Source organism: Vicugna pacos, unplaced genomic scaffold, assembly GCF_048564905.1.
Source record: "Vicugna pacos unplaced genomic scaffold, VicPac4 scaffold_20, whole genome shotgun sequence".
In the NCBI taxonomy this organism is placed as follows: domain Eukaryota; kingdom Metazoa; phylum Chordata; class Mammalia; order Artiodactyla; family Camelidae; genus Vicugna; species Vicugna pacos.
The window spans coordinates 83,080,824-83,099,566 of NW_027328741.1; the positions used below are offsets into that span (position 1 = coordinate 83,080,824).

Here is an 18,743-nt window from a genome sequence, read left to right on the forward strand (position 1 = left end):
ACCTGTGAACTCAGGTCTTTGGGCAGCAGAAGTATCTCGAACTTACACAGCTTCCCGGACCAAACACCTAAGCCAAGCTCCACAGAGGCCTGCAGCCCCTCCATCACACTGATCCACCCACAGAACTCGGCCCGGTTACCTAGGATCCAACAGCCACAATAAGCCTCGTGGAACACACCAACATTCCACCTGGAATCCAACCGGTAACTGCCATCCCCAATGGCTGCTGCATCTTGTCAGTGTTGGGGGAGGGGCTGCATCCGACGAGAGGTTCCTAAAGTAAATGTGGTTCTGCCCACTAGCGTCCCATGGGCCTTTCTTCTTCCCTCTTTCCTTTTGTTCAGATCTGTATGCACAGTACCAATGGAGAGAAGTGTGTCCCTTTTCAGTTGAAGGTTTCACACGTCTTTAAACTTTTTAAGAGTTCACAGTACACAGAGACCCAGTAAAGGAGACTTATGTTCCTATAATATCCGTACAACCGGAATACATATGCGTCGCATGATTTCTGCTGAAAAACACACACTCTCAGGACATGGATCTATTTGTTTCATGGGGGCTGAATTTCCAAGAAATGAAACCAACCCCAATGTGCACTTTACTGTCTGTCTCTTTTGCTCTTAATACACTTTGGCAGAGCTACTTGCCTTTGTTATAGGCTTCTTACAATTCTTCTCTACGTAGCGTAGAATATGGCATTCCTTCATCCTGTTGGAAGACATACAAGACTACATCACGGACTAGGAATCCATTGGATTCCAAATCGGCATTTGGGTGAGGTCACGATATGCTCTTATGAATCTATATTTACGAATATGAGTGCACGCCTCTGATTTCCGAATACAAGTGTGCTGAGTACATGCAAGCCGCAATACTGGGTCGATGCGTGCTGAATGATCCTTGACATCACCTTGAGTATTTTCTTTTGAATAATCATGTTTCCCATGGTATATGTCAGCCAACCGTACCATTATGGTGCATGTTTGTTGGTTTGATTCTTTGTTGGTCTGCTTCTCGCTTGTTTTGCAAACACGTCAGGACATGCATCTCTCCTTTCGCTTCAAACAGAGAGTCAAATAAGCTGATTCACTTAAGAGAGTGCTTCCAATCACCTATGATTTCCTGCTTCCCTCTCCAATCTTTAAGTTTTTGATGTCCTCCTTGCCTTTTTCTTGTTTCTTCTTTGCCACTCATGCTCTTCTTGCATTTCCAATAATGGTTTTCTTCTTTCCATTTCATCTTGCTGCTTTTCTATTCCGGGGAGTATTCTCAACCTTCCTTTTAGAAGAAGTTTTGAACTGCTGAATTCTTTTATGATTTGCCGGTCTGTGGATTGCTCTAGCTCTACCGTTATTAGAAATGGTGGTCATGTGGCATAGGCTACCCTAGGTGGCAGCATTTGGCCATTCAGGATATGGTCTGTGTCCTGGCACTCCTCCCTGTCCTGCAATATTGCTGCCAAGTTATAATCTGAATCCCCTCTGGAGGTTCCCTTGTGACTATGTTGTTTCCTCCAGGTGCATTTTAAATCACTGTGATATTCGTGAACTTTGTTGATTGGAATCATACAGCTGCTTGTAGGTCTATTGGGATTCCACCTCCTTTGGATGCTGTGTAATTCCTGAATTCGCATAGATGATTTTTTCTTGGCTTTCAACAAGTTTCAGTCTGATATTTCTACAGATAAATTTTCAGACATATTATATTTCTTTATCTCTGGCTTTTCCATCTGGGACTCTTATGAATTCTAGTCTTTCATGCCCTGTCTTAACCCAGGATACAACAGCAATATTTTCATTGTTTTGCACTTGCTTTCCTATGTCCGAATCTGACCGAGGGATTTCTGTTCCCCTGTCTTCACAGTCATTCCCGCGTCCCTCTGCATTATCTAGTCTGCTAAGGACTGAATTTTAGCCCTGATATTATCACATCCACTGAGTTTTCTGATATTTTTTGGCTCGTCTTTAGACTTTCCCTTCCCCTTTTCTGGTATTCTGCCTTTTGTGATTCTGAGACCCTTTTGTTCTTCAGTGTTTTCCTGACCTCCGTTTTCAACACTTGGACTGCATAGCGTTTTGCAGTCTAGTTGTTTGAAAGCTTATCTTTTGGGCCTTCAATATCTTTGGAACTGAAAATGGTATTTCCTGTTTCTTTTACTGCACTTCTTCACCTCTACTGGTCAGGTAATATCAGGTATCTAATGTAGACTTCTAGGGCTTTGTTAAGTGAAAAATTTGGAATCTTGGCTCTATGCATTTCCATGGGATTTCTGTGAGGACAGTTTCTCCTAGACATTGATGCCATGTCATATTCCTGTGTTTGTTGTCTGGTATATCTCCAATTGCTGGTGTTGCCTTTATTGTGATGAACACCCCATACTATTTCGATTAGCATAACCGTAGTTTGATTACGCTTATCTCACAATTCTAAAAGTGCACAGGACACTTCCTCTGGTGGAAATGAAGCTTCTAAAGGTTCTCAGCTCTGCATTCTGCTCCATGTCACTTTGGAGTGTTTCCAAAACTGCAAACTGAGAGTGCGCTTGTGCTTTGTAGTGCCACGGGAATGTCCCAATGAAACCAGTTCTTCCCAGAACTTCTCTGCCTACAGAAACACCAGTGGAAGCATATAAATGGATGTCACACATCAGGGCCAGTGGAATGATCCCGCAGACCGACCTTGGTGTCCTCGGTGCCGTACCGTGCCGGTGCCATCCAAAATGTAGCATCTGCTTTTGGGAGATAATGCTGAAGGAAATGCTTCATCTTCTCACGCTGTGGACTTGGACCACTCTTCCTTGTCCTCTCATCCTTGTGGCACGGGTGCACGAAGGCAACCACAGAGCTGTTGCGTATCCTGTGCCTCAAACCAAACCATAATCCCAGCCCAGGTTATGAATGTAGCAGATCCTAAGGCTTTTCATTCTGATTTCAAACCCAAGGCCACCTAGATCACTCAGACCAGATGCACGATATCTCTGATTCAGCCCCACACGTGCTCTATTGGCAAAATGCCCAATTGGTCCCTGGTCCTGCAGATGCACTGGGTGTGGCCATGGGACATATCGATAATCTCAACCGCGCGTGCCGGTGTGGTGGCCTTCTCACTGGGGTCACAGGTCGGTTTGCTCTCTTGATAGGACCCACCACATCCCACAACGCACTCCAGATCCCTGAGACTCAGCGTGTGCCATCATCCGTAGCCCTATCCCTCCCTGACCGCTGCCTCTGCTACGTCAAATTTGGCAGCTCGGATCTTGGTCTCAGAATCAAGTGTGGGGATATTTTGCGCTGGTTTCTTTGAGTTCTGTCAGCCAAGCATCTGCTGTGCACTCTTCTAACACTCAGCGCATCACCTTCAATCCCATGTCTCCTGTCCGCTTGAGAGTGTGCGTCCAAGTTAAACAGAGTTTCACCTTTGCTGCTCCATCACCAGGGGTCAGACCCTGCACTGGTTTCCATTCCCTGCTTTGCCCTCTCCTGCTTCCAGGGGTTCTGAGGCCTCATCCTGTCTTTGGAAGTAACAGACCTCTCTTCGGCAAGTGTCCTGTGCCAAGGGCTGGGTGAGTGGATGTTTCCATTGCTGTGTACATGGGAGCGAGTGAGCGCAGTTTGCACTGCTTCTCTGCCAACTGGGCATCGATGAATCACCACTTTCCAGATACACTTCCCAGATATGTGATTTTTGTTTAGCTCTTTGTTTCTATACAGCCGTGGTGGGAGGGATTTTCCGAAGACTCCAGTTTTGACATTGTGTTGATATCCCATTTGCAGCCTTTAAAAAGTTTAATAGATATGATTTCAATGTTTTGAGGGTTATACGAAAATGAAGTTAGTTTTTGAAACATCCTAAATCGACCTAGAAGCCAGACTTGTCAATTTCGGTATCATTTTGTCAGTTCTAAGGAAAACATAGACAGATAGAATGCAAAGTAGCAGTCCAAACTGTAAAAGGGGTCATGTCAACTCTTTACTGTTGAAGCCTCCGAAACCAACAGGAACCATGAAATAGCTATTGGAAGCATGATATAACCCCCAACCTTGGTTTCACTTGTACATGTGGTGCTCTTTACTCCCAATGACACCTACTGGCCAATGTTGGCATTTCAAGGGGTAACATCCCTCTCTAGGAAAATACAAGAGGGAACAAACCAAATATATACATTCAGGTTTGAATCCAAAATCTCCTAGAGGCATTATAGCTTTGAGAACCCTGCTGCAGCTATGCTAGTCTATTGAGAACCAGGTGTTTTTTATCAGTGATGAGAACGCTTAATCATCCGATCATGTTGGGTAAAGCAATTTAACGCAACCGAGTGTGCACCCCCATGATATAGTGCCCACGGGGGCTTGACTCAATGAAGAATGTCCACATAAGCTGTGTCTTTAATGACATTGGCGAATTTACAGTTCCGTTCACTCTCTGACTTATAATATTTACCTATACTGTCTTGAAAAACTGAGGCCAAATACATATACAAGTTCAGTCAAAGATTCCCCTCACTTACCACACTCCCTTCACCCCAGAGAAGACACAAACCCAGCATTTGCTGAATCTAGCGGAAGGCCATCGTTTCTTTGTTTGAGATATTTATTCATATCCTATCTATTTCAGTTGAAACATTTAGACTTTAAGGAGTTCATTGTTGTTCACAGAGTGTGAAGCTGGAGGAACTCTGATTCGAGGAGGGGCTTGCCCTTCTCGTACTGGCTTCATTGCAGCTCAGGTACTGATCCTTCCAAATGGATGCCTGAGTGGATGGGAGGGAAGAGCAAGTTCTTGTTAGCTAGGCCCAAACCTGGGAAAAGGCTTACCTGGGCTTGGTGCACTTTGGTCTGAATGGCTTGGAAATGCACGTTGGGACGTGTGGATGCTCACGACCCCTTCCAAGAACATGAGCGTTTTGATCACCTCTGCCATCTCTTCTCTTTTAGATGTCAGGGATCTTGGACCCGTTCTTGGAGCAGAGAATTGAGGAACTTCCTCAAGTCCACGTTGGCACTCCGTATGTTTCTGCCAGTATCAGCGAGGTTCAATAGGTCTCATGAATGCCTTTCGAGCCTGGTATCCTCTACAGCTGTCTCCAGGCCAGTAATCTCCATTGTAGCAGAACATCTCTCATCAATGTGTTCGCATCCCTCCTCAATCCGTGCAGCCAGGTTTTCGGCCAGCTTCTCTTCGTATCTCCCATACAGTCGACTTCAACAGGACTGGGCATGTCTGAAAGTACCTCGGAGCCTCACCAGTAAGCTGATGGCAGGCAGATCTTCCACTGTCTGCCCTTTCAGGTTCTGGAAACTGACCCGTGAACTCAGGTCTTTGGGCAGCAGCAGTATCTCGAAATGACACAGCTTCCCGGACCAAAGAACGAAGCTAAGCTCCACAGAGGGCGGCAGCCCCTCCATCACACTGATCCACCCACAGAACTCTGCCCGGTTACCTAGGATCCACCGGCCAGAACAAGCCTCGTGGTACACACCAACATTCCACCTGGAATCCAACCGGTAACTGCCATCCCCAATGGCTGCTGCATTTTGTCAATGTTGGGGGAGGGGCTGCATCCGACGAGAGGTTCCTAAGCTAAATGTGATTCTACCCACTAGCGTCCCATGGGCCTTTGTTCTTCCCTCTTTCCTTTTCTTCAGATCTGTATGCACAGTACCAATGGAGGCAAGTGTGTCCATTTTCTGTTCATGGTTTCACACGTCTTTAAACATTCTAACAGTTCACAGTACACAGAGACCCTCTAAAGGAAACTTATGTTCCTGTAATATCCGTACACCCGGAATACATATCCGTCGGTTGGTTTCTGCTGAAACACCCGCACCAGCAGGATATGGATCCATTGGTTTCATGGGGGCTGAAATTCCTAGAAATGAAACCAACCCCAATGTGCACTTTACTGTCTGTCTCTTTTGCTCTTAGTACACTTTTGCAGAGCTACTTGTCTTTGTTAAAGGCTTATGCCATTTCTTCTCAAAGTAGGGTTTTATATGGGATTCATTCATCCTGTTGGAAGGCTTGCAAGTCTATATCACGGAGTAGGAATCCATTTGACACCAAATCGGCATTTGGGATAGGTCACGATATGCTCTTATTAATCAACATTAACGAATATAAATGCATGCCTCTGATTTCCGAATACAAGTGTGCTGAGTACATGCAAGCCGCGATACTGGGTCGATGCGTACTGAATGATCCTTGACATCACCTTGAGTATTTTCTTTTGAATAATCATGGTTCCCTTGGTATATGTCAGCCAACCGTACCCTTTGGGTGCTTGTTTGTTTGTTTGATTCTTTGTTGGTCTGCTTCTTGTTTGTTTTGCAAACACGTCAGGCCATGCATCTCTCCATTCGCTTCAAACAGAGAGTCATATAAGCTGATTCACTTAAGATAGTGCTTCCAATCACCTATGATTTCTTGCTTCGCTCTTCCATTTTAGGGTTTTGATGTCCTCCTTGCCTTCTTCTGGTTTCTTCTTTGCCACTCATGCCCTTCTTGCATTTCCAATAATGGTTTTCTTCTTTCCATTTCATCTTGCTGCTTTTCTATTCAGGGGAGAATTCTCAACCTTTCTTGTAGGATAATTTTTGAACTGCTGATTTATTTTAAGATTTGCCGGTCTGTGGAATTCTCTAGTTCTGCTGTTATAAGAAATGGCAGTCATGTGGCCTAGGCTACCCTAGATGGCATCATTTTGCCCTTCAGTGTATGGTCTATGTCTTGGCACTCCTCCCTGTCCTTGAATATTGCTGCCGATATATCAGCTGAAACCCCTCTGGAGGTTCTATTGTGACTAAGTTGCATTTTAAATCCCTGGGATGCTCATGAACTTCGTTGATTTGAATCATACAGCTGCTGGTACGTATATTGGGATTCGACCTCCTTTGAACGCTGTGTACTACCTGAATTCGCATAGATGATCCTTTCTTGGCTTTCAGCAAGTTTCAGTCTGATTTTTCTACAGATAACTTTTCAGACATCTTGTTTCATTATCTCTTGCTTATCCATCTGGGACTCTTACGACTCTTAGTCTTTCTTGCCTTGTCTTATCCCAGGATTCAACAGCAATATTTTCATTGGTTTGCATTTGCTTTCCTATGTCTGCTTCTGACCGAGGGATTTCTGTTCCCCTGTATTCACAGTCATTCACGCGTCCGTCTGCAATATCTAGTCTACTTACTACTGAATTGTAGCCCTGATATTATCTCATCCACTGAGTTTTCTGATATTATTTGTTTCGCCTTTAGGCTTTCTCTTCCCCTTTTCTGGTATTATGCCTGTTATGATTCTGAGACACTGTTGTTCTTCAGTGTTTCCCTCACCTCCGTTTTCAATTTTTTCTCTGGATTGCGTTTTGCAGTCTAGTTTTCTGAAAGCTTATCTTTTGGGCCTTCAATCTCTTTGGAACTGAAAATGGTATTTCCTGTTTCTTTTACTGCACTTCTTCACCTCTACTGGTCAGGTAATATCAGGTATCTAATGTAGACTTCTAGGGCTTTGTTAAGTGAAAAATTTGGAATCTTGTCTCTATGCAATTCCATGGGATTTCTGTGAGGACAATTTCTCCTAGACATTGATGCCATGTCCTGTTCCTGTGTTTGTTGTCTGGTATATCTCCAATTGCTGGTGTTGCCTTTATTGTGATGAACACACCATACTATTTCGATTAGCATAACCGTAGTTTGATTACGCTTATCTCACAATTCTAAAAGTGCACAGGACACTTCCTCTGGTGGAAATGAAGCTTCTAAAGGTTCTCAGCTCTGCATTCTGCTCCATGTCACTTTGGAGTGTTTCCAAAACTGCAAACTGAGAGTGCGCTTGTGCTTTGTAGTGCCACGGGAATGTCCCAATGAAACCAGTTCTTCCCAGAGCTTCTCTGCCTACAGAAACACCAGTGGAAGCATATCAATGGATGTCACACATCAGGGCCAGTGGAATGATCCCGCAGACCGACCTTGGTGTCCTCGGTGCCGTACCGTGCCGGTGCCATCCAAAATGGAGCATCTGCTTTTGGGAGATAATGCTGAAGGAAATGCTTCATATTCTCACGCTGTGGACTTGGACCACTCTTCCTTGTCCTCTCATCCTTGTGGCACGGGTGCACGAAGGCAACCACAGAGCTGTTGCGTATCCTGTGCCTCAAACCTAACCATAATCCCAGCCCAGGTTATGAATGTAGCAGATCCTAAGGCTTTTCATTCTGATTTCAAACCCAAGGCCACCTAGATCACTCAGACCAGATGCACGATATCTCTGATTCAGCCCCACACGTGCTCTATTGGCAAAATGCCCAATTGGTCCCTGGTCCTGCAGATGCACTGGGTGTGGCCATGGGACATATCGATAATCTCAACCGCGCGTGCCGGTGTGGTGGCCTTCTCACTGGGGTCACAGGTCGGTTTGCTCTCTTGATAGGACCCACCACATCCCACAACGCACTCCAGATCCCTGAGACTCAGCGTGTGCCATCATCCGTAGGCCTATCCCTCCCTGACCGCTGCCTCTGCTACGTCAAATTTGGCAGCTCGGATCTTGGTCTCAGAATCAAGTGTGGGGATATTTTGCGCTGGTTTCTTTGAGTTCTGTCAGCCAAGCATCTGCTGTGCACTCTTCTAACACTCAGCGCATCACCTTCAATCCCATGTCTCCTGTCCGCTTGAGAGTGTGCATCCAAGTTAAACAGAGTTTCACATTTGCTGCTCCATCACCAGGGGTCAGACCCTGCACTGGTTTCCATTCCCTGCTTTGCCCTCTCCTGCTTCCAGGGGTTCTGAGGCCTCATCCTGTCTTTGGAAGTAACAGACCTCTCTTCGGCAAGTGTCTTGTGCCAAGGGCTGGGTGAGTGGATGTTTCCATTGCTGTGTACATGGGAGCGAGTGAGCGCAGTTTGCACTGCTTCTCTGCCAACTGGGCATCGATGAATCACCACTTTCCAGATACACTTCCCAGATATGTGATTTTTGTTTAGCTCTTTGTTTCTATACAGCTGTGATGGGAGGGATTTTCCGAAGACTCCAGTTTTGACATTGTGTTGATATCCCATTTGCAGCCTTTAAAAACTTTAATAGATATGATTTCCAAGTTTTGAGGGTTTTATGAAAATGAAGTTAGTTTTTGAAACATCCTAAATCGACCTAGAAGCCAGACTTGTCAATTTCGGTAACATTTTGTTAGTTCTAAGGAAAACATAGACAGATAGAATGCAAACTAGCAGTCCAAACTGTAAAATGGGTCATGTCAACTCTTTTCTGTTGAAGCCTCCGAAACCAACAGGAACCATGAAATAGCTATTGGAAGCATGATATAACCCCCAACCTTGGTTTCACTTGTGCATGTGGTGCCATTTACTCCCAATGACACCTACTGGCCAATGTTGGCATTTCAAGGGGTAACATCACTCTCTAGGAAATTACAAGAGGAAACAAACCAAATATATACATTTAGACTTGAATCCAAAATCACCTAGAGGCATTATAGCTTTGAGAACCCTGCTGCAGCTATGCTAGTCTATTGAGAACCAGGTGTTCTTCTATCAGTGATGAGAACGCTTAATCATCCGATCATGTTGGGTAAAGCAATTTAACGCAACCGAGTCGGCACCCCCTTGATATAGTGCCCACGGGGTCTTGACTCAATGAAAGAATGTCCACATAAGCTGTGTCTTTAATGTCATTGGCGACTTTTACAGTTCCGTTCACTATCTGACTTATAATATTTACCTATACTTTCTTGAAAAACTGAGGCCAAATACATATACAAGTTCAGTCAAAGATTCCCCTCACTTACCACACTCCCTTCACCCCAGAGAAGACACAAACCCAGCATTTGCTGAATCTAGCGGAAGGCCAACGTTTCTTTGTGTGAGATAATTATTCATATCCTATCTATTTCAGTCGAGACTTTTAGACCTTTAAGGAGTTCACTGTTGTTCACAGAGTGTGAAGCTGGAGGAACTCTGATTCGAGGAGGGGCTTGCCCTTCTCGTACTGGCTTCATTGCAGCTCAGGTACTGATCCTTCCAAATGGATGCCTGAGTGGAGGGGAGGGAAGAGCATGTGCTTGTTATCTAGGCCCAAACCTGGGAAAAGGCTTACTTGGGCTTGGTGCACTTTGGTCTGATTGGCTTGGAAATGCCCCTTGGGACGTGTGGATTCTCACGAGCTCTTCCAAGATCATGAGCTTTTAGATCACCTCTGCCATCTCTTCTCTTTTAGATGTCAGGGATATTGGAACCGTTCTTGGAGCAGAGAATTGAGGAACTTCCTCAAGTCCACGTTGGCGCTCCGTATGTTTCTGCCAGTATCAGCGAGGTTCCATAGGTCTCATGAATGCCTTTCGAGCCTGGTATCCTCTACAGCTGTCTCCAGGCCAGTAATCTCCATTGTAGCACAACATCTCTCATCAATGTGTTCGCATCTCTCCTCAATCCGTGCAGCCAGCTTTTCGGCCAGCTTCTCTTCGTATCTCCCATACAGTCGACTTCAACAGGACTGGGCATGTCTGAAAGTACCTCGGAGCCTCACCAGTAAGCTGATGGCAGGCAGATCTTCCACTGTCTGCCCTTTCAGGTTCTGGAAACTGACCCGTGAACTCAGGTCTCTGGGCAGCAGCAGTATCTCGAACTCACACAGCTTCCCGGACCAAAGACCTAAGCTAAGCTCCACAGAGGGCGGCAGCCCCTCCATCCCACTGATCCACCCACAGAACTCTGCCCGGTTACCTAGGATCCACCGGCCACAACAAGCCTCGCGGTACACACCAACATTCCACCTGGAATTCAACCGGTAACTGCTATCCCCAATGGCTGCTGCATCTTGTCAGTGTTGGGGGAGGGGCTGCGTTCGACGAGAGGTTCCTAAGCTAAATGTGATTCTACCCACTAGCGTCCCATGGGCCTTTGTTCTTCCCTCTTTCCTTTTCTTCAGATCTGTATGCACAGTACCAACGGAGGCAAGTGTGTCCATTTTCTGTTGATGGTTTCACACGTCTTTAAACTTTCCAACAGTTCACAGTACACAGAGTCCCTCTAAAGGAAACTTATGTTCCTGTAATATCCGTACACCCGGAATACATATCCGTCGGTTGATTTCTGCTAAACACCCGCACTATCAGGACATGGATCCATTGGGTTCATGGGGGCTGAAATTCCTAGAAATGAAACCAACCCCAATGTGCACTTTACACTCTGTCTCTTTTGCACTTAGTACACTTTTGCAGAGCTACTTGTTTTTGTTAAAGGCCTATGCCATTTCTTCATGAAGTAGGAATTTATATGGCATTCATTCATGCTGTTGGAAGACTTGCAAATCTGTATCACGGACTAGGAATCCATTTGAACCCAGATCGGCATTTGGGTTAGGTCACGATATGCTCTTATTAATCAACATTAACGAATATAAATGCACGCCTCTGATTTCCGAATACAAGTGTGCTGAGTACATGCAAGCAGCGATACTGTGTCGATGCGTACTGAATGATCCTTGACATCACCTTGAGTATTTCCTTTTGAATAATCATGGTTCAATTGGTATATGTCAGCCAACCGTACCCTTTGGGTGCATGTTTGTTTGCTTGATTTTTGTTACTCTGCTTCTCGTTTGTTTTGCAAACACGTCAAGCCATGCATCTCTCCGTTCGCTTCAAACAGAGAGTCATATAAGCTGATTCACTTAAGATAGTGCTTCCAATCACCTATGATTTCCTGCTTCCCTCTCCCGTCTTTCGGGTATTGATGTCCTCCTTGCCTTCTTCTGGTTTCTTCTTTGCCACTCATGCCCTTCTTGCATTTCCAATAATGGTTTTCTTCTTTCCATTTCATCTTGCTGCTTTTCTATTCAGGGGAGAATTCTCAACCTTTCTTGTAGGATAAGTTTCAAACTGCTGAATTCTTTTAAGATTTGACGGTCTGTGGAATTCTCTAGCTCTGCCGTTATTAGAAATGGCGGTCATGTGGCCTAGGCTACACTGGATGGCAGCATTTTGCCCTTCAGGTTATGGTCAATGTCCTGGCACTCCTCCCTGTCCTGCAATATTGCTGCCGATATATCAGCTGAAACCCCTCTGGAGGTTCTCTTGTGACTATGTTGCTTTCCTCCAGGCCCATTTTAAATCCCTGGGATGCTCATGAACTTCGTTGATTTGAATCATACAACTGCTGGTAGGTCTATTGGGATTCCACCTCCTTTGGACGCTGTGTACTTCCTGAATTCGCATAGATGATTCTTTCTAGGCTTTCAGCAAATTTCAGTCTGATTTTTCTACAGATAACTTTTCAGACATTTTTTGTTTCTTTATCTCTTGCTTTTCCATCTGGGACTCTTACGAATCCAAGTCTTTCATGCCTTGTCTTACCCCAGGATTCAACAGCAATGTTTTCATTGGTTTGCATTTGCTTTCCTATGTCTGCTTCTGACCGAGGGTTTACTGTTCCCCTTTCTTCACATTCATTCACGCGTCCCTCTGCATTATTTGGTCTGCTTAGGACTGAATTGTAGCCCTGATATTATCTCATCCACTGAGTTTTCTGATATTATTTGTTTCGCCTTTAGGCTTTCTCTTCCCCTTTTCTGGTATTCTGCCTTTTATGATTCTGAGACACTGTTGTTCTTCAGTGTTTCCCTCACCTCCGTTTTCAATTTTTTCTCTGGATTGCGTTTTGCAGTCTAGTTTTCTGAAAGCTTATCTTTTGGGCCTTCAATCTCTTTGGAACTGAAAATGGTATTTCCTGTTTCTTTTACTGCACTTCTTCACCTCTACTGGCCAGGTAATATCAGGTATCTAATGTAGACGTCTAGGGCTTTGTTAAGTGAAAAATTTGGAATCTTGGCTCTATGCAATTCCATGGGATTTCTGTGAGGACAATTTCTCCTAGACATTGATGCCATGTCCTGTTCCTGTGTTTGTTGTCTGGTATATCTCCAATTGCTGGTGTTGCCTTTATTGTGATGAACACACCATACTATTTCGATTAGCATAACCGTAGTTTGATTACGCTTATCTCAGAATTCTAAAAGTGCACAGGACACTTCCTCTGGTGGAAATGAAGCTTCTAAAGGTTCTCAGCTCTGCATTCTGCTCCATGTCACTTTGGAGTGTTTCCAAAACTGCAAACTGAGAGTGCGCTTGTGCTTTGTAGTGCCACGGGAATGTCCCAATGAAACCAGTTCTTCCCAGAGCTTCTCTGCCTACAGAAACACCAGTGGAAGCATATCAATGGATGTCACACATCAGGGCCAGTGGAATGATCCCGCAGACCGACCTTGGTGTCCTCGGTGCCGTACCGTGCCGGTGCCATCCAAAATGGAGCATCTGCTTTTGGGAGATAATGCTGAAGGAAATGCTTCATCTTCTCACGCTGTGGACTTGGACCACTCTTCCTTGTCCTCTCATCCTTGTGGCACGGGTGCACGAAGGCAACCACAGAGCTGTTGCGTATCCTGTGCCTCAAACCAAACCATAATCCCAGCCCAGGTTATGAATGTAGCAGATCCTAAGGCTTTTCATTCTGATTTCAAACCCAAGGCCACCTAGATCACTCAGACCAGATGCACGATATCTCTGATTCAGCCCCACACGTGCTCTATTGGCAAAAAGCCCAATTGGTCCCTGGTCCTGCAGATGCACTGGGTGTGGCCATGGGACATATCGATAATCTCAACCGCGCGTGCCGGTGTGGTGGCCTTCTCACTGGGGTCACAGGTCGGTTTGCTCTCTTGATAGGACCCACCACATCCCACAACGCACTCCAGATCACTGAGACTCAGCGTGTGCCATCATCCGTAGGCCTATCCCTCCCTGACCGCTGCCTCTGCTACGTCAAATTTGGCAGCTTGGATCTTGGTCTCAGAATCAACTCTGGGGATATTTTGCGCTGGTTTCTTTGAGTTCTGTCAGCCAAGCATCTGCTGTGCACTCTTCTAACACTCAGCGCATCACCTTCAATCCCATGTCTCCTGTCCGCTTGAGAGTGTGCGTCCAAGTTAAACAGAGTTTCACCTTTGCTGCTCCATCACCAGGGGTCAGACCCTGCACTGGTTTCCATTCCCTGCTTTGCCCTCTCCTGCTTCCAGGGGTTCTGAGGCCTCATCCTGTCTTTGGAAGTAACAGACCTCTCTTCGGCAAGTGTCCTGTGCCAAGGGCTGGGTGAGTGGATGTTTCCATTGCTGTGTACATGGGAGCGAGTGAGCGCAGTTTGCACTGCTTCTCTGCCAACTGGGCATCGATGAATCACCACTTTCCAGATACACTTCCCAGATATGTGATTTTTGTTTAGCTCTTTGTTTCTATACAGCTGTGGTGGGAGGGATTTTCCGAAGACTCCAGTTTTGACATTGTGTTGATATCTCATTTGCAACCTTTAAAAAGTTTAATAGATATGATTTCCATGTTTTGAGGGTTTTATGAAAATGAAGTTAGTTTTTGAAACATCCTAAATCGACCTAAAAGCCAGACTTGTCAATTTCGGTAACATTTTGTTAGTTCTAAGGAAAACATAGACAGATAGAATGCAAAGTAGCAGTCCAAACTGTAAAAGGGGTCATGTCAACTCTTTACTGTTGAAGCCTCCGAAACCAACAGGAACCATGAAATAGCTATTGGAAGCATGATATAACCCCCAAACTTGGTTTCACTTGTGCATGTGGTGCCATTTACTCCCAATGACACCTACTGGCCAATGTTGGCATTTCAAGGGGTAACATCCCTCTCTAGGAAATTACAAGAGGAAACAAACCAAATATATACATTTAGGCTTGAATCCAAAATCATCTAGAGGCATTATAGCTTTGAGAACCCTGCTGCAGCTATACTAGTCTATTGAGAACCAGGTGTTCTTCTATCAGTGATGAGAAGGCTTAATCATCCGATCATGTTGGGTAAAGCAATTTAACGCAACCGAGTCTGCACCCCCTTGATATAGTGCCCACGGGGGCTTGACTCAATGAAAGAATGTCCACATAAGCTGTGTCTTTAATGTCATTGGCGACTTTTACAGTTCCGTTCACTATCTGATTTATAATATTTACCTATACTTTCTTGAAAACCTGAGGCCAAATACATATACAAGTTCAGTCAAAGATTCCCCTCACTTACCACACTCCCTTCACCCCAGAGAAGACACAAACCCAGCATTTGCTGAATCTAGCGGAAGGCCATCGTTTCTTTGTGTGAGATAATTATTCATATCCTATCTATTTCAGTCGAGATTTTTAGACCTTTAAGGTGTTCATTGTTGTTCACAGAGTGTTAAGCTGGAGGAACTCTGATTCGAGGAGGGGCTTGCCCTTCTCGTACTGGCTTCATTGCAGCTCAGGTACTGATCCTTCCAAATGGATGCCTGAGTGGAGGGGAGGGAAGAGCAAGTGCTTGCTAGCTAGGCCCAAACCTGGGAAAATGCTTACCTGGGCTTGGTGCACTTTGGTCTGAATGGCTTGGAAATGCACGTTGGGACTTGTGGATGCTCACGACCTCTTCCAAGAACATGAGCGTTTTGATCACCTCTGCCATCTCTTCTCTTTTAGATGTCAGGGATCTTGGACCCGTTCTTGGAGCAGAGAATTGAGGTACTTCCTCAAATCCACGTTGGTACTCCGTATTATTCTGCCAGTATCAGCGAGGTTCCATAGTTCTCATGAATATCTTTTGAGCCTGGTATCCTCTACAGCTGTCTCCAGGCCAGTAATCTCCATTGTAGCACAACATCTCTCATCAATGTGTTCGCATCTCTCCTCAATCCGTGCAGCCAGCTTTTCGGCCAGCTTCTCTTCGTATCTCCCATACAGTCGACTTCAACAGGACTGGGCATGTCTAAAAGTACCTCGGAGCCTCACCAGTAAGCTGATGGCAGGCAGATCTTCCACTGTCTGCCCTTTCAGGTTCTGGAAACTGACCCGTGAACTCAGGTCTTTGGGCAGCAGCAGTATCTCGAACTGACACAGCTTCCCGGACCAAAGACCTAAGCTAAGCACCACAGAGGGCGGCAGCCACTCCATCACACTGATCCACCCACAGAACTCTGCCCGGTTACCTAGGATCCACCGGCCACAACAAGCCTCGCGGTACACACCAACATTCCACCTGGAATCCAACCGGTAACTGCCATCCCCAATGGCTGCTGCATCTTGTCAGTGTTGGGGGAGGTGCTGCATCCGACGAGAGGTTCCTAAGCTAAATGTGATTCTACCCACTAGCGTCCCATGGGCCTTTGTTCTTCCCTCTTTCCTTTTCTTCAGATCTGTATGCACAGTACCAACGGAAGCAAGTGTGTCCATTTTCTGTTGATGGTTTCACACGTCTTTAAACTTTCTAACAGTTCACAGTACACAGAGTCCCTCTAAAGGAAACTTATGTTCCTGTAATATCCGTATACCCGGAATACATATCCGTCGGTTGATTTCTGCTGAAACACCCGCACTCTCAGGACATGGATCCATTGGGATCATGAGGGCTGAAATTCCTAGAAATGAAACCAACCCCAATGTGCACTTTACTGTCTGTCTCTTTTGCTCTTAGTACACTTTTGCAGAGCTACTTGTCTTTGTTAAAGGCTTATGCCATTTCTTCATGAAGTAGGGATTTATATGGCATTCATTCATGCTGTTGGAAGACTTGCAAATCTTTATCACGGACTAGGAATCCATTTGAACCCAGAACGGCATTTGGGTTAGGTCACGATTTGCTCTTATTAATCAACATTAACGAATATAAATGCACGCCTCTGATTTCCGAATACAAGTGTGCTGAGTACATGCAAGCAGCGAAACTGGGTCGATGCGTACTGAATGATCCTTGACATCACCTTGAGTATTTCCTTTTGAATAATCATGGTTCCCTTGGTATATGTCAGCCAACCGTACCCTTTGGGTGCACGTTTGTTTGTTTGATTTTTGTTGCTCTGCTTCTCGTTTGTTTTGCAAACACGTCAGGCCATGCATCTCTCCGTTCGCTTCAAACAGAGAGTCATATAATCTGATTCACTTAAGATAGTGCTTCCAATCACCTATGATTTCCTGCTTCCCTCTCCCATCTTTAAGGTATTGATGTCCTCCTTGCCTTCTTCTGATTTCTTCTTTGCCACTCATGCTCTTCTTGCATTTCCAATAATGGTTTTCTTCTTTCCATTTCATCTTGCTGCTTTTCTATTCAGGGGAGAATTCTCAACCTTTCTTGGAGGATAAGTTTCGAACTGCTGAATTCTTTTAAGATTTGCCGGTGTGTGGATTTTTCTAGGTCTGCCGTTATTAGAAATGGCGGTCATGTGGCCTAGGCTACCCTAGATGGCAGCATTTTGCCCTTCAGGTTATGGCCTATGTCCTGGCACTCCTCCCTGTCCTGCAATATTGCTGCCGATATATCAGCTGAAACCCCTCTGGAGGTTCTCTTGTGACTATGTTGCTTTCCTCCAGGTGCATTTTAAATCCCTGGGATGCTCATGAACTTCGTTGATTTGAATCATACAGCGGCTGGTAGGTCTATTGGGATTCCACCTCCTTTGGACGCTGTGTACTTCCTGAATTCGCATAGATGATTCTTTCTAGGCTTACAGCAAGTTTCAGTCTGATTTTTCTACAGATAACTTTTCAGACATTTTTTGTTCCTTTATCTCTTGCTTTTCCATCTGGGACTCTTACGAATCCTAGTCTTTCATGCCTTGTCTTACCCCAGGATTCAACAGCAATGTTTTCATTGGTTTGCACTTGCTTTCCTATGTCTGCTTCTGACCGAGGGTTTACTGTTCCCCTGTCTTCACATTCATTCACGCGTCCCTCTGCATTATTTGGTCTGCTTAGGACTGAATTGTAGCCCTGATATTATCTCATCCACTGAGTTTTCTGATATTATTTGTTTCGCCTTTAGGCTTTCTCTTCCCCTTTTCTGGTATTCTGCCTTTTATGATTCTGAGATACTGTGGTTCTTCAGTGAATCCCTCACCTCCGTTTTCAATTATTTCTCTGGATTGCGTTTTGAAGTCTAGTTTTCTGAAAGTTTATCTTTTGGGCCTTCAATCTCTTTGGAACTGAAAATGGTATTTCCTGTTTCTTTTACTGCACTTCTTCACCTCTACTGGTCAGGTAATATCAGGTATCTAATGTAGACTTCTAGGGCTTTGTTAAGTGAAAAATTTGGAATCTTGGCTCTATGCATTTCCATGGGATTTCTGTGAGGACAGTTTCTCCTAGACATTGATGCCATGTCCTGTTCCTGTGTTTGTTGTCTGGTATATCTCCAATTGCTGGTGTTGCCATTATTGTGATGAACACCCCATACTCTTTCGATTAGCATAACCGTAGTTTGATTACGCTTATCTCAGAATTCTAAAAGTGCACAGGACACTTCCTCTGGTGGAAATGAAGCTTCTAAAGGTTCTCAGCTCTGCATTCTGCTCCATGTCTCTTTGGAGTGTTTCCAAAAGTGCAAACTGAGAGTGCGCTTGTGCTTTGTAGTGCCACGGGAATGTCCCAATGAAACCAGTTCTTCCCAGAGCTTCTCTGCCTACAGAAACACCAGTGGAAGCATATCAATGGATGTCACACATCAGGGCCAGTGGAATGATCCCGCAGACCGACCTTGGTGTCCTCAGTGCCGTACCGTGCCGGTGCCATCCAAAATGGAGCATCTGCTTTTGGGAGATAATGCTGAAGGAAATGCTTCATCTTCTCACGCTGTGGACTTGGACCACTCTTCCTTGTCCTCTCATCCTTGTGGCACGGGTGCACGAAGGCAACCACAGAGCTGTT

At 45.2% G+C, this 18,743-nt stretch overlaps 1 protein-coding gene across 1 annotated transcript in view; it reads left to right on the forward strand.

The window, feature by feature from the left end:
* Positions 1–18,743, forward strand: part of LOC140693954 (uncharacterized) — a 50,373-nt gene extending 31,630 nt beyond the window's left edge. The window contains exons 2-5 of the mRNA XM_072957481.1: positions 3,490–3,562; positions 10,224–10,793; positions 15,528–16,097; positions 18,505–18,743. Of these exons, the coding sequence (XP_072813582.1) occupies positions 10,297–10,793; positions 15,528–15,939 (909 nt within the window). The 5' untranslated portion in view covers positions 3,490–3,562; positions 10,224–10,296 and the 3' untranslated portion in view covers positions 15,940–16,097; positions 18,505–18,743. The remainder of the gene's footprint in view (positions 1–3,489; positions 3,563–10,223; positions 10,794–15,527; positions 16,098–18,504) is intronic.